Below are 23235 nucleotides of genomic sequence, written 5' to 3' on the forward strand. Positions count from 1 at the left end.
GGAAGGTAGTTATTTTAGTCGATACAATTTTAAATATGAGTATTTTTCTTACATGAATGCATCGCTTCAGAAGGCCTTTATTAACCCCTGGAGCCGTTTCGAGCACTTTAATCAGGGTTGGATGCGCTTTGATGGACTTCCAAAAACAAAAAAACCATTCACTCCCATTATAAAGCTTGGAAGAGCCATTGTATTTGTCTGCAAGAATAATGTCATATATACGGCTTCAGGGCGAGTAAATCATAGGGTAATTTTCATTTTTGGGTGAACTATCCCTTTGCATGGTGTAGTGCATCTACCAGAAGGGGTTAACTACTGAAGCCAACCAGCCAATCCTTGATGTGGATGCAACATGCAAAATTCCTGGAAACAGTACCTGTGTCCGATATGCCTAATCCCCTACTTTACAGTAAACATTACATGAGAAGCATGTAATTCACAATATTACTATTCATAAAACATTTGGGTACTACTTCCACAGGGATTCTGAAGTGCACATCTATTGGACACTTTATTATCCGGTGAGGTCGTGAATGGCAGTGAAGGAACACAACATATAACAAATCCAACATGGCAAATGTGGTCCGTCTGGATTCACTGCACACATTCAGACTATACTTAATGGTTGTGAAGTTCGTTCCTCATCAAATGTAGTACCAACTTAGTATGACAGCATGCAATTTTGGATGTACTTCTTTCTGGACAAATGGGTTGAGAGAAATGTATAGGCCTTTATTGCTTGCCAAAAACAAAAGCTTGACAAGCCCAGTAAAATTCTGGACTGAAGTACACAAAATGATGCATTAAGTGGGCAACAACACTGCCTGCTCGCTTTTGGGAAGGTAAAAAAAAATTCCTGCCACACCTTTTCATTAATATATCTTTATTGCTTGAATAGTTTTGATACAGAACAGCTTAAATTTCTGATTCTGAAGCACTCATTCGAAGAACAAGAGTAGTGTACCAAAAATGTTCTGGTGATTCTGGTTCCATTCAAGTCCAGTAGAATTATTTTTGGGGATGTAGCAGCGACACGAAACTCCCTTTTACATCGGTCAACACGTCAAACAGTGACAGGTCTCCATTCTTCCAAAGAGACAGGGAGGATTAAAACAAGAAAAGAAAGAAAAACAGGGGAAAAGGTGAACATATCTTGTAGAAAACCTAAGAGTGGAATGTGGATTTGATAACTCCACCCTGTTGATTTGAATTCACAGTCAAGTGCTAAAAAAGTAGTGATTGACGATTTAATATATTCAGAAATCATAGGTGAAGAACAATTTTGCAAGGAAAATTATGATTTGAGAAAGCCTTTTGTATGAACCCTGAGAGTGAGACAGAGCGAGGCGGCAGGTGGGGCGAAAAGAAGAAAAAAAAACAAAAAAACATTTATAACTCAACAACATAAAAGGTTATCATGCAAACCTACCCTACAGATTCACCCATAGCAGAATAACAGTAAATTTCACAGTTTTATACTTAAAAGAATATATCAATGAAAACAACTTCTCTGTCAAACTGAAATAATCATCATCATCATCATTATAATAATATAATAAAGATAACAGAAACAGACCACACATTCTACAAAAAAAAAAAAAACAATGCATACAAAGGTCTACATAAAGCTTTCAGATCAAAAGTGATTTTTATCATCAAGAACCCAGATCAAAGCTGGGATGCTAAGTATTGAATTTGAATCATTTTTTTTTATGCAGCATAATTGTGTTAATACATGGCTTCTCCACATTTACTTCACCTGCACTGGGTCATAATAAATACATTAAAAACAGTCTGTGAGCATTCTTACCAGAAAACCAACCACTTCCACGCACAACCAACACAAAACACACTCACATGAACCCAGGAAAAGGCATCGGGAGAAGCAGAAGTCCCGGAATACACAGATTGAGAAAGCGATTGCAATTGCATTCAAGTTCATCCAATACTACAAGTCTCCTGCCTGAGCAGAGATGTTAGATATTCACCACTAGGGGGCGCACACAACCTGATTTCCAATCAGGGGCAAATTCTCTCTCCATTGCCACAATCGGTTCAATATTCCTTTTCATTCATTTGCCTTCTTATATCATCCTGCAGGTCAACAGTCATTCGTTTGCTAGACGGTTGCTCCAGGAAATCAGAAGACCTATATTTGATTACCAGTCCATGCGATTTCAAACTTCATGCCCTTTGAGGTTTGCTTTGTTTGTGTCTGAGGTTTTTTTACAACATGAGTTCATAAAACTGAGAGGTCAAAGAGATCCAACACTACAAAAGAACGTGTGATTGACATGGGGTCCTCCTAGTTGAGGCACATCCCGACAGGAGGCAGCAGGGCGACAGGGTTCAAGTACACCATGAAGTTTAGTTCATGAGCCCGGCAGAAAGTGAGACGCCTGCCTAAAGCTCAGAAGAAGAAAGAGTAAGGCTTAAAAAGTGATGTTTTTGGAAGACGGGTCACCCTGGAAACAGGTACACATTTCATCATTTTTGTCAAGTACATCAGATTTATAACTCATGGGCTTCCTGTAATTCCTTATTGTTTTTTGTTGTTGTTTTTGTGTGTGTGTGTTCTTAAGTAGCTGAGATAGGGCTTGAGGGACAGTAATTCACGAGCCCTTAAGTTAAAAACATGCCTTCCCTCATTAAAAACCACCCCTTTTGTGCCAAAGAAACAAAACGCTAATGCTAAGGACATCTGACACAATCAGCACAGCTGGACATTCATCACCTATTTTTGGGCAAACATTGCCCATATACTTTACGTCATAGCTGTTGAACACCTTTCCAAGTATGACCCTCAGATCTTTGCTGGGCTGTTTCCCCTCCCAAAGAATCTCTACGTGACAGCACCCAGAACAACAGAGCTCATTATTGTAATAAAACAATTACTCTGGAAGCCTTTGTCATTAAAGGATTTACACAAAATGGGAAACTACAGGCAAATAAAGGGAGGACAAACAGCCACGAAGAAGCCCTGTGGTGAACAAGTCGTCTTTGCGTATTCCAGTTATGCACTTGGGTGCGAGCCTCTCAGTAGAAATATCTCCTCTTGTTAGTCTCAGCCTTCGTTGAATAGGCAATAAACCTGCTTTTCATAAGACAGTTTTCACTGTCGCTGAACTGTACAAAACGATATGCAAATTTGTTCATATATTGCTTATTGTAGTTCTCTCAGGATTCCACAACAAAAAAACAAAAAATCACAACGATCATTGTAAAATACTATAAAAATCAACTTTAGATCATGATAAATGCTGATAAAGATATAGCAAAAAAAGTAGAAAGGCACTTGGAAACAGTCATCGCTTTTTTCACTGCAATGTACTTTTGTTATATGGCACTGCTTCTTGTTGCAGCACAATGTTTCACAACGTAAAGATAAACCAAGAAAGAGTCGCTCTTCACTTCACCCCAAGCAGTGGCGGTTCGGAGGTGGGCAAAATGTGCTCAGTAGTGGGCTTGGTGTGGATCTCCAGTAAACCTTGGATGAATCCCTCCGACGGCTCTACGTCAGATGTGTTGGATGAATCTGATGCTTGTTCCTCTGCTGAAGGTTCTTTGGGCGTTTCTGGTCCAGTCTCGGAAGTTAGTTTAAACTCTTCAGTTTCCACAGCGGGTACACAGTCCTCTTTATCCTGTGAGGTCGGTTCCCCCTTAACAGTGTCTGTTATTTCACTTTCATTCTCAGAGGGGGGATTGGTGCTGGTGGGTGTGCACTCGCCTTCGCTAGCCGAACGCCCACTGAAGCCCTCCTCGTCGGGTCCACCTGCGGCCCCACAAGTCGAACCATCACTATCCACTCCACGTAGTTTCTGGTGGATACGCTGATGTCGGACCAAACTGTGCTTGAGGGTGAAGGTGCGCTCACATGTCTGACACTTGTAAGGCCTCTCACCTGGTAGAAACAAGGCATTAAAAACATTGAGCTTGTAATAAGAAACATTGGTAACACTTTAATTTAGTGTTCTTGTTACATGTACTTACCATAGTAATAACAGTAAATTATGCATAATTACATGCAACTAACCCTCAACCAAATCCTAATCCTACCCTAACCCTATAGCAAGTACATGTAGTTAATTAATATTACTCAGTACTTAAATATATAATTACACTGTAACAATGACACCTTAAAATAGTTTAACCGAAACATTTAGTTATCAAACAAGAGCTGTCAGTTCTTATGAATGATTTGCCAATCTAAGTATGTTTTCAGATTTGTCTTTACCTGTGTGAGAGCGCATGTGTCTGGTGAGATCCTGAAGGCTCCAGAAACGTTTGTTGCATATATTGCACACCTTTTTCCTCTTGTCTGGCTTGCTGCCAAGTTCTTCACTTTCTCCCTCTGCACTCTTTGGTTCAGTTGCAGCTCCCTCTTCATCACTCCTCTCCTCCTTATCTTCCTCCGATCCACTCTCCACCACACTGCCCGTTCCCTCGTTCTCAGATGTGCCCTTCTTTAAGCTCTCCACCTCTTCGTCTGTAACCTCTTTCTTATTTTCACAAGGCATAATTGGATCAGCCGATTTTGTGAGGCTTTGTGCAAGTCCGTTAGTTGAGTCTGATGCTTCATCCTGCTGATGAACTTTCTCATGTCTGGTAAGGGTGGCAGCGTAGCGGAAACTCTTCTTGCAACTTTTGCAGGTGAATTTGGACTCATCCTGAGGTGTTTTATCAGACATGTCACCATCTGCTGCAGGGGAGGACTGTGGCTGGTCTTTCTCAGTGATCTTGAAGTCCTTTGGCTTAGAGACAAATGTCAAGTCAAGGGTCTTATTGCTATGGGAATCACCATCCTCTTTTTCCGAGTCACTGTGCTTCAATGACTCGAGAGCTGTTGGGTCCTCCTCCTCTTTGTGAGGAATAGGCTCTACAACAGCTGCTTCTGTCGGCTTAGCTGGTGAGGGTTTTTCAGCATCCATTGCTTCAGGCTTCTCAGGGTCTGATCTTGTGAGATCCATTGCCTCACTCACAGGAAGCTCTGTCTCAGACGTGCTCTCTAAAATATAAATTGACACATTACACATGAGGTAATAAAGTGCAGTTTTAACCTCAATGGTTAATCAACAGTTAAAAAGAGACCACCATCTATAAGCAATTTAAAGTTTGTATATTATTTTTGATACCTGCACTCTCTTGTGAGCCTTCCTCTGCGTCTTTAGACTTGGGTATTCCACCATTGCGCCTAAGCACTCGGTTGGAAACGCCATGCTTGCGTAAAAGATGTCGCTCACAGTTGGACTTGGTCGAGAAGAAGGCATCACATTGGGGACACGGATATGGCTTCTGACCTGTTTAAGAAATTCAAAATAAAAGCAAGAAAATAAATTACACACATACTATGAGGGGTAACATAGTGCTGGAGTCTGTAAAAATGTACATAAGAGTCACCTGTGTGTGTTAACATGTGGCGCTGAAGCGAACTGGCCCAAGGGAAAACTCTGGGACAAAAAGGGCAAGTCATCTTTTGCACAGAATTTGAGTATGCATTCTTCTTCCCTTTGGACTGATGGGGTTGAATAGTTTGCCGGGCTGGCAAGTGTTTCTCATCTTTCACCTCTTTCTCGTCACTAGCACCTGGCTGCTGCCTTTCTTTTCTTGCCAACTCAATTGTGTTGGTCTGAAGATAGGCACTGAACTTGTTCGCATCAGTGTTCGCCAACATCCTCTCAACACTTGCAAACTCCCCACTAGACTCCAAATCAATACTCGGGTCTGTGGCATTTATCACAGTTTTCTCTTTCGTTATGCTTCTGGAAGCCCTTTTCCTGGATCTCTTCTTGGAGCTCTCTATGGAGAGCTCGTCTATCAAGGTATCTGTTGACTCTTGCTTGCCATGTGTATCAGAATCAGCCTGAAGACTATTAGTGTTGTCCCGTTTTAGAAGGTCAGGGGCACCAGAAACAGAGGAAATTATCTGAGCAATGGATGCCAGTGGTGGAAGCTCCTTCACAGCAGCAGAGGAAGGTTTAGGAAGCAGAGGCTTTAGACGCAAGGGTCTTCCTGCAGAATTAGTGCTACCAGTAAGGGAGGTCAAGGCTACGGGGACCTGGTAGCATCCAAGCGGTTGGGGCTTCTCATCAATGGACTTATCAGTCTGAAGAGCCTGTGCAAGGATGCTAATGGTTGAATGTTCTTTCTTAATCTCTCTTGGCAATACAGCCTCAATGTCTTGTTTAAGCTTTTTCAGAGGATTCTTAGGAATAGAGAGGTCAATGGGTTCCATGGAAGAATCATAGGAGACAGGCTCAATTTTGATCCCGGGTGATCCACTCACACTTCCAACACTGCTGCCCCCACGACTTTTGTTAGAGAAGTCCAGAGGTTGATCCATATCCACGCCGTAGAAGTTGAGGTCTTCAACCTTGATAGGCTGCACCATAGTGCTAGGAGAAACCCCATTGAGAGGAGATGGGTTTGGGCTATTTTGGGTTGAGGCAGCTAGAAGAGTGATTATGTGCTCTTCAATATCCTGCTCTTGGACCTCTGGATGTTGTTTGAGAAGGTGATGGATACAGTTACGCTTGGCAAGGAAGGCTGCTCCACAACGCTTGCACTCAAATGGCTTTCGCTGGCAGCCATTATGTGTTCGCAAGTGAATCTGCAGGGCCCGGAAGGTCTTTAGGTCCTCCCCACAGAAGCGGCATGTAGTTTCACTAGTCCCAGCCTGCTCCAGTACATCTGCTGTGGACGTGGACGAGGTAACATACTTGATGTTTTTCTCAATCTCCCTGCGATTGTTTTTCATGTGCTTTTTGCGAAGATGGCGCTCACAGTTAGCCTTGACAGTAAATGGGTAATGACAGAGACGGCAGACATAGGGCCGCTCGCCACTGTGCGTTCTCAAATGACGGATCAATGTAGCCTTGTCTGGAGCAACATAGTCGCAGATATTGCATTGGTGGGGTAGGATGCCCAAATGATATCGCATGTGTGCCTGCAGGACACCAGAGAAAGCAAAGACCTGGTCACAAAATCGGCAGGGGTATGAGCCTTTTTGAGTTCCTCCCTTCTTTACAGTGGTCTCATCTAACTTGCCATTCTCCTGCTTGATATGTCTTTCATCCATGTCCATTGGGGTATGGGCATCTCCCATGCAGTCTGCTTCCATTTGTATCCTCTCTGCAGAAGCCTGGTTGTTGGCAGAAGAGGGAGAGGAAGATGAGGAGAGATCCCTTGCTGTCTTGAGAAGATGGCTGGCAGGGGGTGGGAGGCTAGGGCTGATGCAGCCCAGTGAAGCTTGCTGGGTGTTTAATAGGGGTGGTGGAGTTGAAGCTACCATACTGGTTCTGGGAGCCACCAAGGGCTTTGGCTTGAGAGGAGGCATCTGCTTGTAGCCTGACTGCACAGCACTACAGGGTGCCTTGGATAAGGGTGGGAGCGAGATTTGGTTAGGAGCAGCTGAAGCTACTTTGAGTATTTGCTGTATATCAGCGAGTTCCATGCCGGATTCACCACAAACAGGCTTCACCACCATACCACCATCTGGCTGCACCAGAAAACCTGTCTGGAAAGGCTGAAGGGACAGCAGTTTGAGAGCTTCTTGATGGGACAGTCCGTGAAGAGTCGCTGGGTCGACAAGAGACAGGTTAACCCCACCAACAAGGCCAGCCTCTTGAGGTACGGTGGACTGATTTGGATCTACATGTATAATCCGGATGCTATCTAGCTTGGCCTGCTGGATATCCTCTTCTGAGGGGGCAGGCTTGATCTGAGAGATGTGCTGCAAGCCCAGGGAGTCCATGAAGCTACTTTTCTCAGGAGTGGGAAGCTCATCTTTCATAATTAAGGGTGAAGTTGTCTCTTGGGTGTCACTTGAAGTCTCATGTGAAGCTCTGTGCAAGTCCAGAGCTGAGCTAAGAGGGAATGCCTTATCACATGTGTCACATACAAAACGATGGAATTTGCCAGTACATCGGCGGAGGTTTGTTTCACACCAAATCTGTGGGTCAAAATAAAAATGAAACTTAACAAAACTCGCATATTACAGTCGAGACAAATAACTTTTACAAACTGTGCAGATTAACCACAGAAAAGTTGACAATGGCTTTTACCTGGGCAATACAAGGGAACTTCTGGCATGAAAAGTCAATGAAAGCCAGATCATTAAAGCCAAGAGGGATGGATGGGTTATTCTGAATAAAGGGTCGTCCATTGGGGTCTGTGGGTAGCTGCTTATGGGTAGCTGCATTGTGGCGGAGCAAACTTCGGTGTGTCCGGAAAGAAATGCAGCATAAATCACATCTAGGAATAAGAATGTAAGGTGTTGATTTCAAAGATGCACCACACACATTGTTTGTATCTATTTGTAGTTAATCTGCATGTTGTATATGCATAAATTCATTCTCAATAACACACTGACATTATTACTATTATTATTATTATTATTTATCATTGCCCAAATTCTTCAAGAAATACAGTGCCCAATATACAGTGTGCTGTGGAAACGCATCCTAGACATCCAAAATATATCTAGGATTTCCTAGGTGAATTTGAAAGTCAATAGTAATCACACCCTAGCCTACAATGGCTCTCGTTCAGCGTTTATTGGGTGCTGCAAAAGACAGCTGGTTAATGTCTGTGCACTGGTCTTGTCACATGTCCTCTCCCTGATCATGGTGATGACGTGTCTGTAGGGACTATAAGCAGCTTTTATCTCAGCAGACACAATGCAATGCAAGGCAGAGCATAGCAGCGCATCCACCTGAGAAGCATAATGAGCTAAAGTGCTAACAGGTTAAAGATTACTGCTTGTGAATGCTTTAATACATTTGGTCAGTTGCATGAGAAAATCATGTAAATCAAAATGGAGAAGCAAAATTTAGCTGTCCTGTTACAAAGAGTTCAAGCACTGTTGCATATAATTACACTAAACCATTCCCTGTCCAGGATGCTGTTGTTTCTATTGGCTATTTTGCAATGGCTTCAAACGTGGCTCATCCAATCAGATTTCAGAGTTGGCTCTATTCATTTTATTATAGCATGCATGTATGGGAGTGTCTGCATTACTTGGAAGGGCTGTTTGGGTGAGACAGATAACATGTCTGTATCTTGAAAAGCATTCTTGTGTCTGTTTGTACGTGTAAGTGTGGTTATTTAGTTGCTTTTAGAACTCTTCAGAGTGGAACCCAATTCACAGCAGTCTAGATCCTCTTAACTAGCACTCTTAGCTCTTGTGATTACACCGGATTAGTGCTAAATTTGCAGCACTTCCATACAACAATAACTCTGCACTGAAACTCAGACAGGCCCTGCCAACTTCCTTTACCCAGAGCAATCCCATACAGCTATCCATTAACTAGAGGAGCTAGCCATCGGTTGGGTGATTTTAGAGGGATAGTCTACAGACTGATGTCTCCAAGGATACAGATACTACCTCACACACATGCATGCACACACACACTACTACAGAGATGTCCTGCAGAATGCATCTTGCTGAAGTCTCCTCCTGTGTCTCATTAAATCCCCCCCCAGCCACACAACCTCTGTGGTCCCTCCCCCCTCCATTTTCCCTTCTTTCCTTTACATGCCACTTCCTTGCCTTAAGCCTGGGGGCCACATGCGGGGCGGGGGGGGGGTGGTTGGGATGGGAGGGAAGAAACCTCTTAGGCCTCTCACGAGTGGGAGGGGGACACGTCGACAGGATTACACTCATGTAGGTATGATCATTCTCAGCCAATTACATTTCAGCATAACATTTCAATAAGCAAAACAAATATAGCCAATACAAGGCCAAACCTGTAAAACAAGATGAAAGATTTCTATCTGAACCAAACCAAAATGTTTTTTTTTAACATGTGGTACAATATAAAAGGCAAATCCCAATGAAACTAAATCCTTTGCTTATATAGTTAATAAGCAAGAGGAGTTGCCCCCTCTGTATTCGGATGTGTTAAATTATGACTACCAGCACAAAGCATGCCACCATATCTCCCAGCAACTGCAGGGATCCAGCCTAAAGCCCCAGCTATTGGCGTCTCCCTGCAATACAACTCTCACCTCAAACAAAAGGGACAACATTCCTGTCTGAGCTTAATGGACAGCTATAATATACTGAACAGAAAACCGAGTGTAGGAAGGGCCAAAACTGTTCCATTGTCAAACTCTAAACATTCCTTTGTTATCAAGCCTGAAATAAATTCATGCCTCTTCACAACAATACATTTCCTATCCTGATGCATGTGTTTGTACCTCAGTGTAGTGTCAGGATGGGTCTCCATGTGGGTGTCAAAGTCGTTTCTGCATGTGAGGTTCTTGAAGCAGATAGGACAGGTCAAGACTTCCTCCTGTCCTTTGTTCAAACTCTGCTCATCTGCCCCACTATCCTCCAGGACCTGCAGCACACAGGTCACTGTCAGCTATTTGTAGCTTAATTTGGGAGCACCGTCCTGGGGTGCAGGTAGCACTGGGTAAGATGGTGGATCCACACTTACCTTTTTGCTGGATGGCTCCTCTGTCTTCTCTCGGTCTTCATCTGGGTTTAGTTTGCGTTTGGCTGCAGAGGGACGTCGTCGCTTAGGTGGAGAAAGAGTCGGACTGTTGGGGATGGAGCTGGCAGAGTCCTTCTCGTGGATCTTCATGTGTCTGAAAACAGGAAAAAAGAGTCCTTTAAAACTGCATGTTGTGTGTTAACAAACCAGCTGTCACAGATTGTTTAGCGATCATCACAAATGATTCTGATCTCTGAAAAATGCTTGGGCATTTGTTGAACATTTGTGGAAGTAGTTGCATCTTGAGGACATTTCCAGCTGCCTCCCACTAGTTTGATGGATGAGTAATTAATGAATAATATTCTAGAAATTTAGGGTAGAGGAACCCCTGTTCATCCCAATGGGAGCCAACAGAAATGACTGTAATGGGATGATGCTAATGGGCTGGAAACTCCTGCAATTATCTCGCAGACTCTATATGTGCATATGTGGAGTCCAAGATGGCGGGTTGAGATCAGCGGAAGAGAGCGGTAATGTTGCATGGAGAGGGCAGGAGTTGATCCTCTATTTTCCAGAGAGATCCTGAGGAAACCAGTGAGGATACAAAGGAAGTGGAGGCCCAAAGAAATCAGGATGCCTGACTTAAGTAACAGCTTCAAGTCCACTGTTGGCTAAAATATCACATACACTATTCATTTAGTCTTTTACTGAACTCACACAGAGACAAAAGATTTATATTTATTGTACAATCAAAGATTACATGTCAATGAAACATGTCTCCTGGATGTCTGCTCCATCCAAAGTTTATATCCGTGTACCTATAAAAGTTTATCTTATGAAAGTACTTTGGAAGTGTACATGCATGTGCAAGTGTAAAAAAGGTCAGACATCCCATGGTCTTGCAGGTCTCAGTTTTCACTCTGCAGTCAGTGGTTTATTAATAGCAAGCAGCATGTTGGACACTCGTGTGAGGATCTGAAAGGCTGTTATATCTCTCTGCTCTGGACTCTGACCTTGCCTTTGACCAATCACAGAAAACCAACAATGCCAAGTCAGCAAACTGTGATTGGATGGAAATCACCACCACTGTAACCTCATACACAGGATGACAACTTATCCACTGAAAAATACTAATTAGTTAATATGGCTAGTTTATAATAAGTATATGACTAAATCTGAGTCATGCAGAACAGTTTCAATTAAATTGTAATGAGTAATGTGGAGGTAACATTATTTTCAAATTGCACTAGACTGAAGTTTCCTGGCCTTGAATGAAGGATGTCAATATGGACATTTCATGAGGAAGCTGGCTAATCTGTAAAGGATCATAAAACTTGTTGATGCATAAACAGGCTCATTCCATCCAATCCAAGCATTCCACGGTGTTCCCGCAGAGCACAGACAGAGGGCACTGTGGTGTCAGAAAGTTACCTCTTTTCCAAGCAATGTCAAAGCAAGGGCACCCCTTTAAACCTATGGCTGTTCAGTGGAGTCGCTAAGACTGAAGGAGTTAAAGCAAATAAAAGCAGCCAATCAGAACACACTTTGACTCTCTTCTGTGAAGTTGTGACCTTTCTCCATGGCAACAGTGACTCCCTCCTTCTCCTCCCAGCCCTCCCCCTACCCAAACCATGTGATGCTTTGGCACAAGATGGCTGATTCCTTGCCAAATACATGGACAACTTCCTCGGTCATACATGAGGCCTCATAACTATCAGTTAACTTATTTCAGCACTGAAATAAACACTTTCTCACACTGCTCAAATATTTTTCAGGTGTTCATGAATACAATGAAGAGAAAAAAAAATGGGGGGGAAGCTATGAAAGAAGTGAATGTAGCCAAATATTCTAACATACATTTTGTAATTCATAACAAATCACAATTAAACTTTGGCATGTACCTTGTCCAGCACTGTTTGTGCTTAAGACGTAAGTGATGGGAAGTTTTGCTTGTAAGATTACAACAATGGGCAAAAAACCCCAAAATATTAAAATTTTCAAGTAACCACCCAGAACACCCTAGCAGCATGGCCACAATTTTTTTTTGCATAGGCAAACAGTGTTTACATTTTCTTTATACTCATCAAAATTAAAACATATTACGAAGAACACAAGACGATGAGAAAGAGGAGGAAATGTTATTAGGACAATAACAGCTGATGTAGTAAATCCAGATTCCCTTCACATCCGTCACAGCACATTCCATGCATATCAAAGGTGGTGTAGTACACCCAATTCCACCCTACAATTTCACTTTACTTCTGCTTACTACCAGATAACTGCAATTGACAGAGAGTCTATTCAAGCCATCCTACCCTGCAGGCCTTTAACAACTTACTAAGAGCTGTCCACACAAATACACACACAGATTCCCCATATGCACTTCACCATCAACCTCCACAACCTTGGGAGGAAGTTCATGTTTACCTCCTCCATCAGCAAGGCCTGCTGGGAGAAGATACCATGACCAAAACTGGGGAAGCGACGGGTGGGGGAGGTGTTTTAAAGTCACCCTTCGCTTCCTGCAACTCTCTCTCTCTCTCTCTCCTTAAACAAGAGCAAGGCTACATCGCTGACAAACCCAGCAAGTAGCACAAGTATATGACCACCAACATACACAAACAAACCAACGCCTTTTCATTTATCTTTGTGGCACACTCATCCTCTGGGCAACTCTTCAACGCAGTGCCAGGCAAAGGCAGGGTGAGGCCTAAAGGATGTAATCAACCAACAAGCTTTCACTTCTCTAAAAAACAAAACAAAACAAAAAACAGCATATATACTTGAGAAATTCAACTTCTCAAATCATTAGGGCTGTCAAAAATAATTTAGGTAATTTCCGTGTTTAATATTTTAATGTAATTAACACAGCATGCCTAGCGTTACAGTACACGGACACATTAGAGCTGCACGATTCTATATAAACTGAGGATCAAGATTTTTTTATTTCAAAACACATCATGATCCTCCAACGATTCTGAACAGGCAACTTAAAAAAAGTAATTTACTAGAGGTTCTGACAAATGTTAATTGCTGCAGTCTATTTAAAAATTAATAATAATAAATAAAAAAATTGGTTAGAAATAGAGCTGCACGATTAAACGAATTAACATGAAATCGCGATTAAACTGATTTGGTTTATTGCAATTATGAAATCGCGAAGGTTGCGATTATTTATTATGTGCAGCTTGTTAGTGAAGCACGGCTCTGTAATCAGTAGCAAATGCGGCTCCATCTGAAAGCACTGCGAATTTGAGTCGCTTATAACATGCAATTGAAAAAGCAACATGCATCAAATATCTTTCTAAACATGAGAAGCATTTATGAACCTCTTGTCCAACAAAAGACAACATTTAATAACATTTGTTTTACTCCAAACTCACTTCATAACGACAGTTGAGCATCAGTTGGCACACAACATATTATTTCATTGTATGCTATACAGTGATAAAGGCTATGTCGATTAACATTGAAGTATAAATATACTTTATAATCATGAAAATACCCAAGAAGGCGTAAAGAACTCGTTTTTACTCGTTTTAAGAACAAGTTTTTTTATTAGTGTTTAATTATTAAAAGTGTTTCAAACTTCTGTTTATTCAGAAAGGGATTTCCTGGAATGACGTGCGTTATCGTACTTCTGCAGGGTTTCTGCTTAAGAGCGCCTTCTGGCTTTCAGATGGAGCAGAATTTACTACTGATCACAGAGCTGTGCTTCACTGACAAGCTGTGCATAAAAAAAAAAAAAAAAACACGCAGCCTTTACCAAATCCAGTGCCGTTTCATTTTGATTAATGCAGCCCTAGTTTAAATTAATGATTCAATGACTCGCTTATAAATACTACACTTGTTTCATTACTGGATGAATCAGCATTTTTTGACAAATACATTTTGGTGGCGTAACGATGCAATCGATATTATCGCTATTCGAAGGGCTATGCTACTTTCAAAAGGTGATTTACTCCATTTCGATCGCTTCCGTAGACATCAGTGTTTATATCCGAAATATAGGCTAAACTTTTATCCAATTTCTTCTGTGACAACATGAATATTTGTAACATGGAAGTAATGATACTGTGTGGTTGAAAAGACTGTTTGTAAAGCTGTTTCGTACCTGATCGCCAACACAGATCTGAATGTTCCGGTATGATTTTGTCAAAGGTTTAATAAACACATGCGAATCGTTGTCATTTAAGAATAAGATCGCATGGGTGTTTGAATCGAGTTCGCGATCTTTTAACGATTAATCGGGCAGCTCTAGATCATGCTATCTGGGTTCCGCTCACCTGGTCTGCATTCAAGCGCAATAAGATGAGAACTCGCATCGGCGCTCTGTGCACACACACTCAAAATGCGCTTCACAGACAGCATGCCAGAACTGCATTGAGTTCTCTTTTGCATCTTACCATGCTTGAACATACCAAAACACTCTTGCAGATGTATAGCAATGCACTAGCAACCACTTAAAACACCTTAGCAATCCTAGAACACACTAGATGCTGCATAGCAATACACTAGCAATCACTTGGAACGCATTAGCAATCTTAGCAACACCCTGGTAACCACCCAGAACACCCTATCTCATGGTGCTGTGTTTGCACAACTCACATTTCTTCATGTAAATATCTAGTTACCACTTGGGTCTCCTTGTTTTAAATTTGGGTCAGCATGAAAGCAATTAAGGAATAAAATAACTGCATATGACTTATTTTGCTTGTTCACAAACATATTAAATCCACTAAGACACAAAGTTCATGCTAAGCTTGGGATTACAGCTCATTGTTGAGTATTTAAGCAGAAGGTATGACGACACATTAGGGCGGATGGCCGTGCTACTCCTGCACATCTCCCTTCTCTTAAATCACACACGTATACAGTGACACATCTTACTCATAGCTATCTACAAATGCATTTAAGACACACTGAATTTGAATAATCAACTGTTCACAAAGGTGTGTGACTGTGTATGAAATTATAAACTAAAACCTGTCAAAATAATAAATGGATTATTACACTATTAGCTGAAAGTCAGCATGAAATCAAAATTAACTTTCTCAGTAAATGCACAATTCATCAGTATGAATTACATTTTAAAAAAGCTTTAAAAAGTTTAGTGTATAAAAATAACAAAAACAATCAACTCTCAAAAGAATTTACTGACATAACCATAAGACGAAGAAAAGAAATTAACCAATAGTATTACAGCCAAAAAATCTTCACACCCTAACGAAATCTAATTACTTCCCGATGTAAAGTCCCAATCCTACATTATTTCCCACTGAATCTTCAATATTCCTCAGAAATTCATTACATTAAATGTGTGCCGTTTCATGTCGTCTTTGAGCAATGCAATCTCCTGTTAAAACAAGATCAATTCTGGCATGCCATTCAAAATCTTCAACCTTAGGGACACATCTTGGCTCCTGACAGCAAAATGTAAATAATTTAGTTTGAAAACCAAGACTCACCTGTGCATGTTGCCATTGGTAGTGAAAGTCTGATGGCACACACTACATTTGTAGGGTCTCTCTCCACTGTGCACTAGCATGTGACGATCCAGAGAGCTAGCCGAGCTCAGAGACTTCCCGCAGATACTGCAAGAGTGGTCCGCATTCCCACTATCGGTGTTGTGCTGGAAAAAGGAAATTTGGGTCAGCTAACTAACACTATAGGCCAAGTTCTTCAATATATTGTCTTGACTAACTCTCCCAGGTTGTCTAACGAAGCATATTCTGAAAATACTTGGACAAATGGTACTTGTCTTTATTCCATCTTTGCTGACTTGCATACAGACTTTAAAGGGATGGTTCGGAGTAAATCAACCTAGGGTCCTTTGCACCATGACCTCGAGCCAAACACCCCCCAGAAGCCTTTTTTCCCTTGGTTGAACATTATTAAAGTTAGAGCTTATTTAGAGATATCCGCCGGATGGCTTAGTGCAGGCGCTAATGGATCCAAGGCTGTATCTCGTAAATTACTCCACTAATAATGCCCAGAATGGCACCAAACTTCTACAGTAGTACAAATAGGTTCTATACTCATAAAACGAGGCAGTGGAAAGTTTGTAAGTACATCAGGAGTTTATTTAAATAACACTTGCCTGACGGCTCATGCTACCGCTAACCCGGATGTCGACGTCACTTCAGGGATTTGGGAAAAGCATGCAAAAGTCCTGACAGAAAGCGATGCATAAGGATGTAGTGTAACGACGCCCAGCTCCAGGAATGCACTAATATTTTGTTGGTAGTACCAGTTTGCAACAATTATTAGTTAACACTAATTTGCCAACACTTTGGAAAAAATAATAATTTGTCGTTACACTACATCCTTATGCATCGCTTTCTGCAGGACTTTTACAGGCTTTTCTCAACTCACTGAAGTGACGTCGACGTCCGGGTTAGCGGTAGCATTAGCCATCAGGCAAGTGTTATTTAAATAAACTCCTGATGTACTTACAAACTTTCCAATGCCTCGTTTTATGAGTATAGAACCTATCTGTACTACTGTAGAAGTTTGGTGCCATTCTGGGCATTATTAGTGGAGTAATTTACGAGATACAACCTTGGATCCATTAGCGCCTGCACTAAGCCATCCGGCTGATATCTCTAAATAAGCTCTAACTTTAATAATGTTCAACCAAGGGAAAAAAGGCTTCTGGGGGGTGTTTGGCTCGAGGTCATGGTGCAAAGGACCCTAGGTTGATTTTACTCCGAACCATCACTTTAAGAAATCAACAGGTATGCAACAGTATATTGAACAAATGAATTAGGTGTGCATGTTACCTGGCGGATGTGCATGGTGAGCTGGTGTTGGGTCTGAAAGCCTTTATCACACAGCGGACAGACAAGTAACCCGCTGTCATCTTTGGCTTCCTGTAACAAATATATACAAGGCAAAATGTCTGAGTTATAGATCTCCATAGTATACATGCAGCATTGTGTTATATTATGTGACAAACGGTGTTTTAAGGCAATTTCACAGCAGAGATTTGGTGCGGACGCAAATCTGATGTCTGGCTGGCACGAAAGCTGTTTTCAGGACTCGGATGCACACCAGAGTCTGTTTAAAAACAAATATTTCAAGAGTGTATCTGCTAAAGGTTTGTCAACGTTTTCTGAGAACACGATTACATACAGTAACACTCAAAAATCTGGGGATAGTACGATTTTTGTGATGTTTTTGAAATAACTTATGCTCACCAAGGCTGCATTTATTTGATCAAAAACAGTGAAACATTACAATTTAAATAATATAAAATATTTTAAAACTTAATATATTCCTGTGATGGCAAAGCTGAATTTACTCCAGTCTTCGGTGTCACATGATCCTTCAAAAAAACTCATTCTAATATGCTGAAAACAGTTGTGCTGCTTCATATTTTTGTCGAAACCATGATATATTTTGCAGTATTCTTTGATGAATAGTTCAAAAGAAGTCTTTTTATGTATTTACTGTCACTTTGGATTACTTTAATGTGGCTTTTCTGTATAAAAATGTTAATTTCTTTATAAAAAATAAACTTTTTAACTGTAAATTCTTCAAAATAAAGGTTCCAAAATGTTTTTTTGTTTGTTTGTTTATTTTTGGTTCCTCAAAGAACCTTTAAGTGATCAATTCTTAAAAGAATATTTTTTTTTAGTTTAGTGCGAAGAACATTTTAATGATCTAAGAACCTTTTTCCACTATACACATTTTTCTGCAATAAAAAGTTTCCATGGATGTTAAAGGTTCTTCACTGAACCATCAATGCCAATAAAGAGCTTTATTTTTAACAGTGTAGAGTAGATTAACCTCAAAGCTAAAAGCCACGAAACATATATATTAGAAAAATTTATAAATCTTATCATTCAATGACAAACAATAAAAAATTTTGCATTCAATGATAAACCCCAAATGCCATCGTTAAAAGAGCGTGGGTAAAAACACATATGCAGGAGGCAGGGACTGAGGCCTTGTCTTCTGACCTTGAATGTCTTGTCAGAACTTGTTGTATGTGTGAGATACTGAGCTAAATTCACTCTGTTAAATAAACACTTGCCCCAGGAGCCACATCAGTCCCTGCAGCACAACCGCCGAGCAGACACTGTACTATTACTAATATACCACCACAATACGGTTACACCTTTAAGTGCTCAAGCCTTTTGAATATGGACCACAATCGTGAATCAGAAGATCATCTGTATTTTTGATGTGGGAGTTTGTGCATTTCATGAAAGCATCTTGAGGGAGTGAGAACTGCTTCTTCTTTCACCTTCAGTGGAAATCTGTAATCTGACACCACACATGCTCCTTTCCTTCTGCTGTTGTCGACCGTACAACAGATCATTAACTGAAAGGGTTAGTTCACCCAAAAATGATAATTAGAGAGCCCTCATGTTGTTCCAAACCCTGTAAGACTTTCGTTCATCTTCAGAACACAAATTAAGATATTTTTGATGAAATCTGAGAGCTGTCTCACTCCTCCATAGGCTTCTAGGTAATCGAGATCTGCCATCCCAGAAAAGTTAGTAAAGACATCATTAAAATAGTCCATGTGACTACAGTGGCTCAACCTTAAGTTTATCAAGCGACGAGAATACTTTTTGTGCGCAAAAACAAACAAAAATAACGACTTTATTCAACTCTTGATGTTCTTCTGTGTTTCTCTGAGTGAGTTCATGTAGTGTAACAGTGCAGCGCTTCTGGGTTGTACGTCAGAATGGAGGCTCACTATTGGCCAGCATCACACACATGACCAGCATCGACCAATAGTGAGCCTACGATCTGACATACAACCCAGAAGCGCTGCACTGTTACACTACATGAACTCACTCAGAGGAACACAGAAGAACATGAAGAGTTGAAACTACATGAGGGAGAGTAATTACTGACAGAATTTTTTTTTTTTGGTGTGAACTAACCCTTGAACATAACTGCACCGTCCCATTCAGCGAGCCCAGTTCCTGTACTAACAGATCTGATGCCGTCACATGACAGAATGCCCTATATACTTATGATATGATGTCATAAAATAAGTGCGTAGATATCTCATAATATATATAAAAACAGGGAAGGCGCATGAGTCATCACTTATTCAGCTCTAAATAGACGCCCATGTGATCTACAAACACACAAAGCGGTTCAACTAGACTGGAATCTTCAAAAACATCTCTAGGAAGAAACGAGCACTTCCTTTTCCTCTGATGGCACGTTGGCGTAGAGCTAGTTTTCCTTCTATGACACTCTTGGCTTCAGTTCAGGACCAGCGAGAGACGATTGTTAAAGCCGACCGTGTTTACCATTCAGCATGTTATGAGGGGAAGTGTCATTCACAGACAATGTTTTCTTTTTTGACCTTAATTGGGAGTAATAGTTTCGTTATACAAGGAAGTGTCATTCATTTAATCGCTATAATTCATGCATACTGGTCTGCTTAAAGTTCATAGGTCATACAATGTGTTATTGCACTATATTTACACTTATTACACTGCCGACAAAAAGTCTGGAATCATTAAGAATTGTCTTTGAAAGGAATGTAAACAATTTCAGCAAGGACACATTAAATTGATCACAAGTTACATATAGATTATAAGATTTATATTTTGAATAAATACTTTTCTTTTTAACTTTCTATTCAAAACATGCATTGCGGTTTCCACAAAAATATGAAGCAGCACAACTGTTTTCAACATTGATAATAATCATGTTTCTTGAGCATCAAATCAGCATGTTAGAATGATTTCTGAAGGATCATGTGACACTGAAGACTGGAGTAATGATGCTGAAAATTCAGCTTTGATCAGGAATAAATTACTCTTTACTAATATATATATATATGCAAAAAAGCCTCTAAGTGCCATCTGAAATTTTCTTCTAGAATGATAATTTTTATCAAGCTCGTATATTTAAGTTCAATAATTTCACTTAAATGGCAATGCAAATTACCTATTAATTGTCATTTAAGTGAAATTACTTAACTTAAATATACAAACTTTACAAAAATGATAATTCTAGAAGAAAACTTCAGATGGCACTTAGAGGCTTTTGCATCTGAACTCTTCATATATATATATATATATATATATATTAAAAAAATTCTTCAAAGCGTAGACTTCCAAAGATTATCACAGTTTGATTCAAAAAGTGGATGCAATTCATTTTCCTTGATTACAATTCATAAGGTGCACCTGAACTAACACCTGTTAGCAACCTTTTTTTACCGGTTTTGTCTGAGCCTGTTTGTGCTGTACTTTGGCGAGTCTCTTTATGCTCAGTTAATCCAGTAAATTACACAACTCACTGTAAGCTTCTTTACTTTTCCTCAAAAGGAGTGAAAGAGGCCTGAGAACTAGGCTACAGCCTCTCCAGGTGAACAGGCTAAAAGATCCCACCCTCAGATTTATATTCTGGTCTCTAGATATGACTAACAGCCTTTATAGCAAGTCTATGAGATTTTATAGCTATTGCCCTCCAGACAAAATTTGCCGAATGCAGACTATGTAAATCTGCCAAAAGAGCAACACTCTGATTGGTCAGTTTTTCAAATGGGGAAGGAACTCTCTAATGGGGGAAGGGTGGTTTGGATCCAAAACATCAGAGACTAAACTTCCCCCAGATTTCCTCAGGGGTGTTAAGGGGTTAAAAGTGACACCTGTTGCCCCACACAGGAGTGTTAAGGGATGGATTGCATGCTGTAATGGGAGCCATGTGATGCAGCCGTGTGGACAAAAGGTGGATTGAGATGCCAGAAGACCATTTGTCACTTCTCATTTAAAAACAGGATGCTGCATCCATAAAGTCCTTCCCACCTGTACCACTTTCTAACCACAAAAACACATGTATAACTACAGTCAAACCAAACACCAGACACCAGATATCATTTTTGATATTTTTTTTACTAGTGGGTGCAGGACACTATAGTTAATTTATGTAAGTAAGGAAAGTAAAATAAAGTAAACTGTGACATATTATACCCAACAATTCCAGTAAAAAAAATTGAGACCAAAAATGATTCAGACACTTGGACCTGACCATGTTTTGCTTGTGTCTGACTGAACAAAATTAAGCAGTGCTTTATAAACTGGTATTAAACTGGTATTATCTAATTGTGTAGTTAAAGTTAACAGCTGACAGATTCAACCTGATTCATTTGTGAGACAGTCTAACAGAAGGATGGACAAAACCAGAGAAATATCAACTGATTTGATAACTCGGAGTTTTTTGTCTTATTTTAATTACCATTTTCTAAATTATAGCGAATAAACTGTGATTAATGTGAGAATTGTTGAAGGTGTCTGAATAAATCTTGGTTTGACTGTATATGCACCAGCTATTCATTATTTAGTGCTGTATTATTAGGATTAGTGTGTTCCATTATCCATTATAGTAAATTAAAAATAGTATGTCAAATGTGCAAGAATGACAGTGAAGTGTTTGAATGTATGATTAACCTAAAATCAACTTTCTCATCAGCAGCAAAGTACAAACGTTTGTATAGTAGAAGTATGCTAATAGAGCTCCGGAGGCTGACGTCATGCAATCTAAACTCCGCCATTTTGGCAGTCAACCAGGAGAGCGCCAGAGCGGCTTTTGCGTTATCGATAGCGGTCGGGTCGAATAATAATTCAAAACAATTACTATTTCAACATGGTGGACAGCTGCTGTGCGCCTGGATTCCAGAACAGGTGGAGGAAAGCATTTTAAATGCTTATGGAAAGTGTGTGAAAAAATGTGTTTTATGTTCAGTCACAATTGTGACCGGTGGGATAATGTGTAAACTAATATCAGTTATATATATATATATATACACCAGATACATTATCCCACCGGTTTATGATTGGACATAAACACAAATTTTCACACACTGTCCATAAACATTTAAAAAAATATATATATTTCAATGGGCAACTAATGACACATCATTCGGATATTTTCATGTCTGGGAAAAAATTGGGATTAAATGATTAAGATTTCATACTGAGTCTACTGTTCTCACAGTGATATTGCTATCCTTGCTACCAACAAACAAGGACAGCTAGCGTCGATAACGACACAGTTGACTTGCCTTTCCAATGACGACAGAGCAGGTTTAAGCTGGTATACTCCAAAATTGAATATTGATAAAGTTTGATTGCATCCATTTGTACCCTTCCAGGCTTTTGTAGGCCTTTAAAGAGTCTCCGGAATAGGACGAGGGAAAGTTAATGAAGTAACGTTAGTTATATAACGTTATATCAGGATACTGCAGTTCAGGAAAGCTAACGTTATAAGTTACTTCCTTTATTAATACACATGAAAAGCACCCCGGGGGCATTACAGGGATCTGTTATGTTTAATCTATTAAGTTTTGCTATGTACAGGTCTATATCTTTTTAATTAAAGTGCGCAGTGAACTCTGTTGCCTTAAAACTCATGCTGCCGTCATCCGTTCACGCTCGTCTCGTACGGCCTCTTTACTGCCAAAATGGCGGTGTAAACAGAATAGGTCACGTGACGTCCGGAGCTCTATTGGAATGCAGCCAAGGACATTGCCACGGCTCGTCTGATTGGTTAATTTGGGGGACTGAGTCAGCATGAGTTTTTGTTTGTTTTTTTGAGATTATGAATCAGTGTTAGAAATTCAGGGTTGAGTTTGGATCATAAATACATCTTCTGTTTTAGAGCCCCAAACAGTTCTTGTTTCCGACATCAACACTGCATCTGTTGCACAAAATACTAAGAAACATTTATAAAAATATAGAAACGTAATTCATTGCTTTCCTTCTATTTTTACCGTACATATATATAAATTGGATGTAAATCCACATATACATAACACTTC

General features: G+C 40.3%; 1 protein-coding gene across 5 annotated transcripts in view; it reads right to left on the bottom strand.

The window, feature by feature from the left end:
- Positions 1-862: 862 nt before the first annotated feature.
- The window catches only part of rreb1a (ras responsive element binding protein 1a), a 54278-nt gene continuing 31905 nt past the window's right edge, over positions 863-23235 (bottom strand). For 4 of the 5 annotated variants that reach the window (XM_084102228.1, XM_084102229.1, XM_084102227.1 and 1 more), the window contains 9 exons: positions 17219-17308; positions 15905-16068; positions 10440-10590; positions 10198-10340; positions 8061-8250; positions 5398-7948; positions 5133-5297; positions 4235-5005; positions 863-3901 (listed from right to left, as the gene is read on the bottom strand). In XM_084102228.1, coding sequence (XP_083958354.1) covers positions 3408-3901; positions 4235-5005; positions 5133-5297; positions 5398-7948; positions 8061-8250; positions 10198-10340; positions 10440-10590; positions 15905-16068; positions 17219-17308 — 4719 coding nt within the window. In that variant the 3' untranslated portion in view covers positions 863-3407. Of the gene's footprint in view, positions 3902-4234; positions 5006-5132; positions 5298-5397; positions 7949-8060; positions 8251-10197; positions 10341-10439; positions 10591-15904; positions 16069-17218; positions 17496-23235 lie in introns of all 5 variants that reach the window. The other variant, XM_084102230.1, reaches the window with a different exon arrangement.

The sequence above is a fragment of the Abramis brama genome, assembly GCF_963993115.1.
Source record: "Abramis brama genome assembly, chromosome: 24".
NCBI classification, from domain to species: Eukaryota; Metazoa; Chordata; class Actinopteri; order Cypriniformes; family Leuciscidae; genus Abramis; species Abramis brama.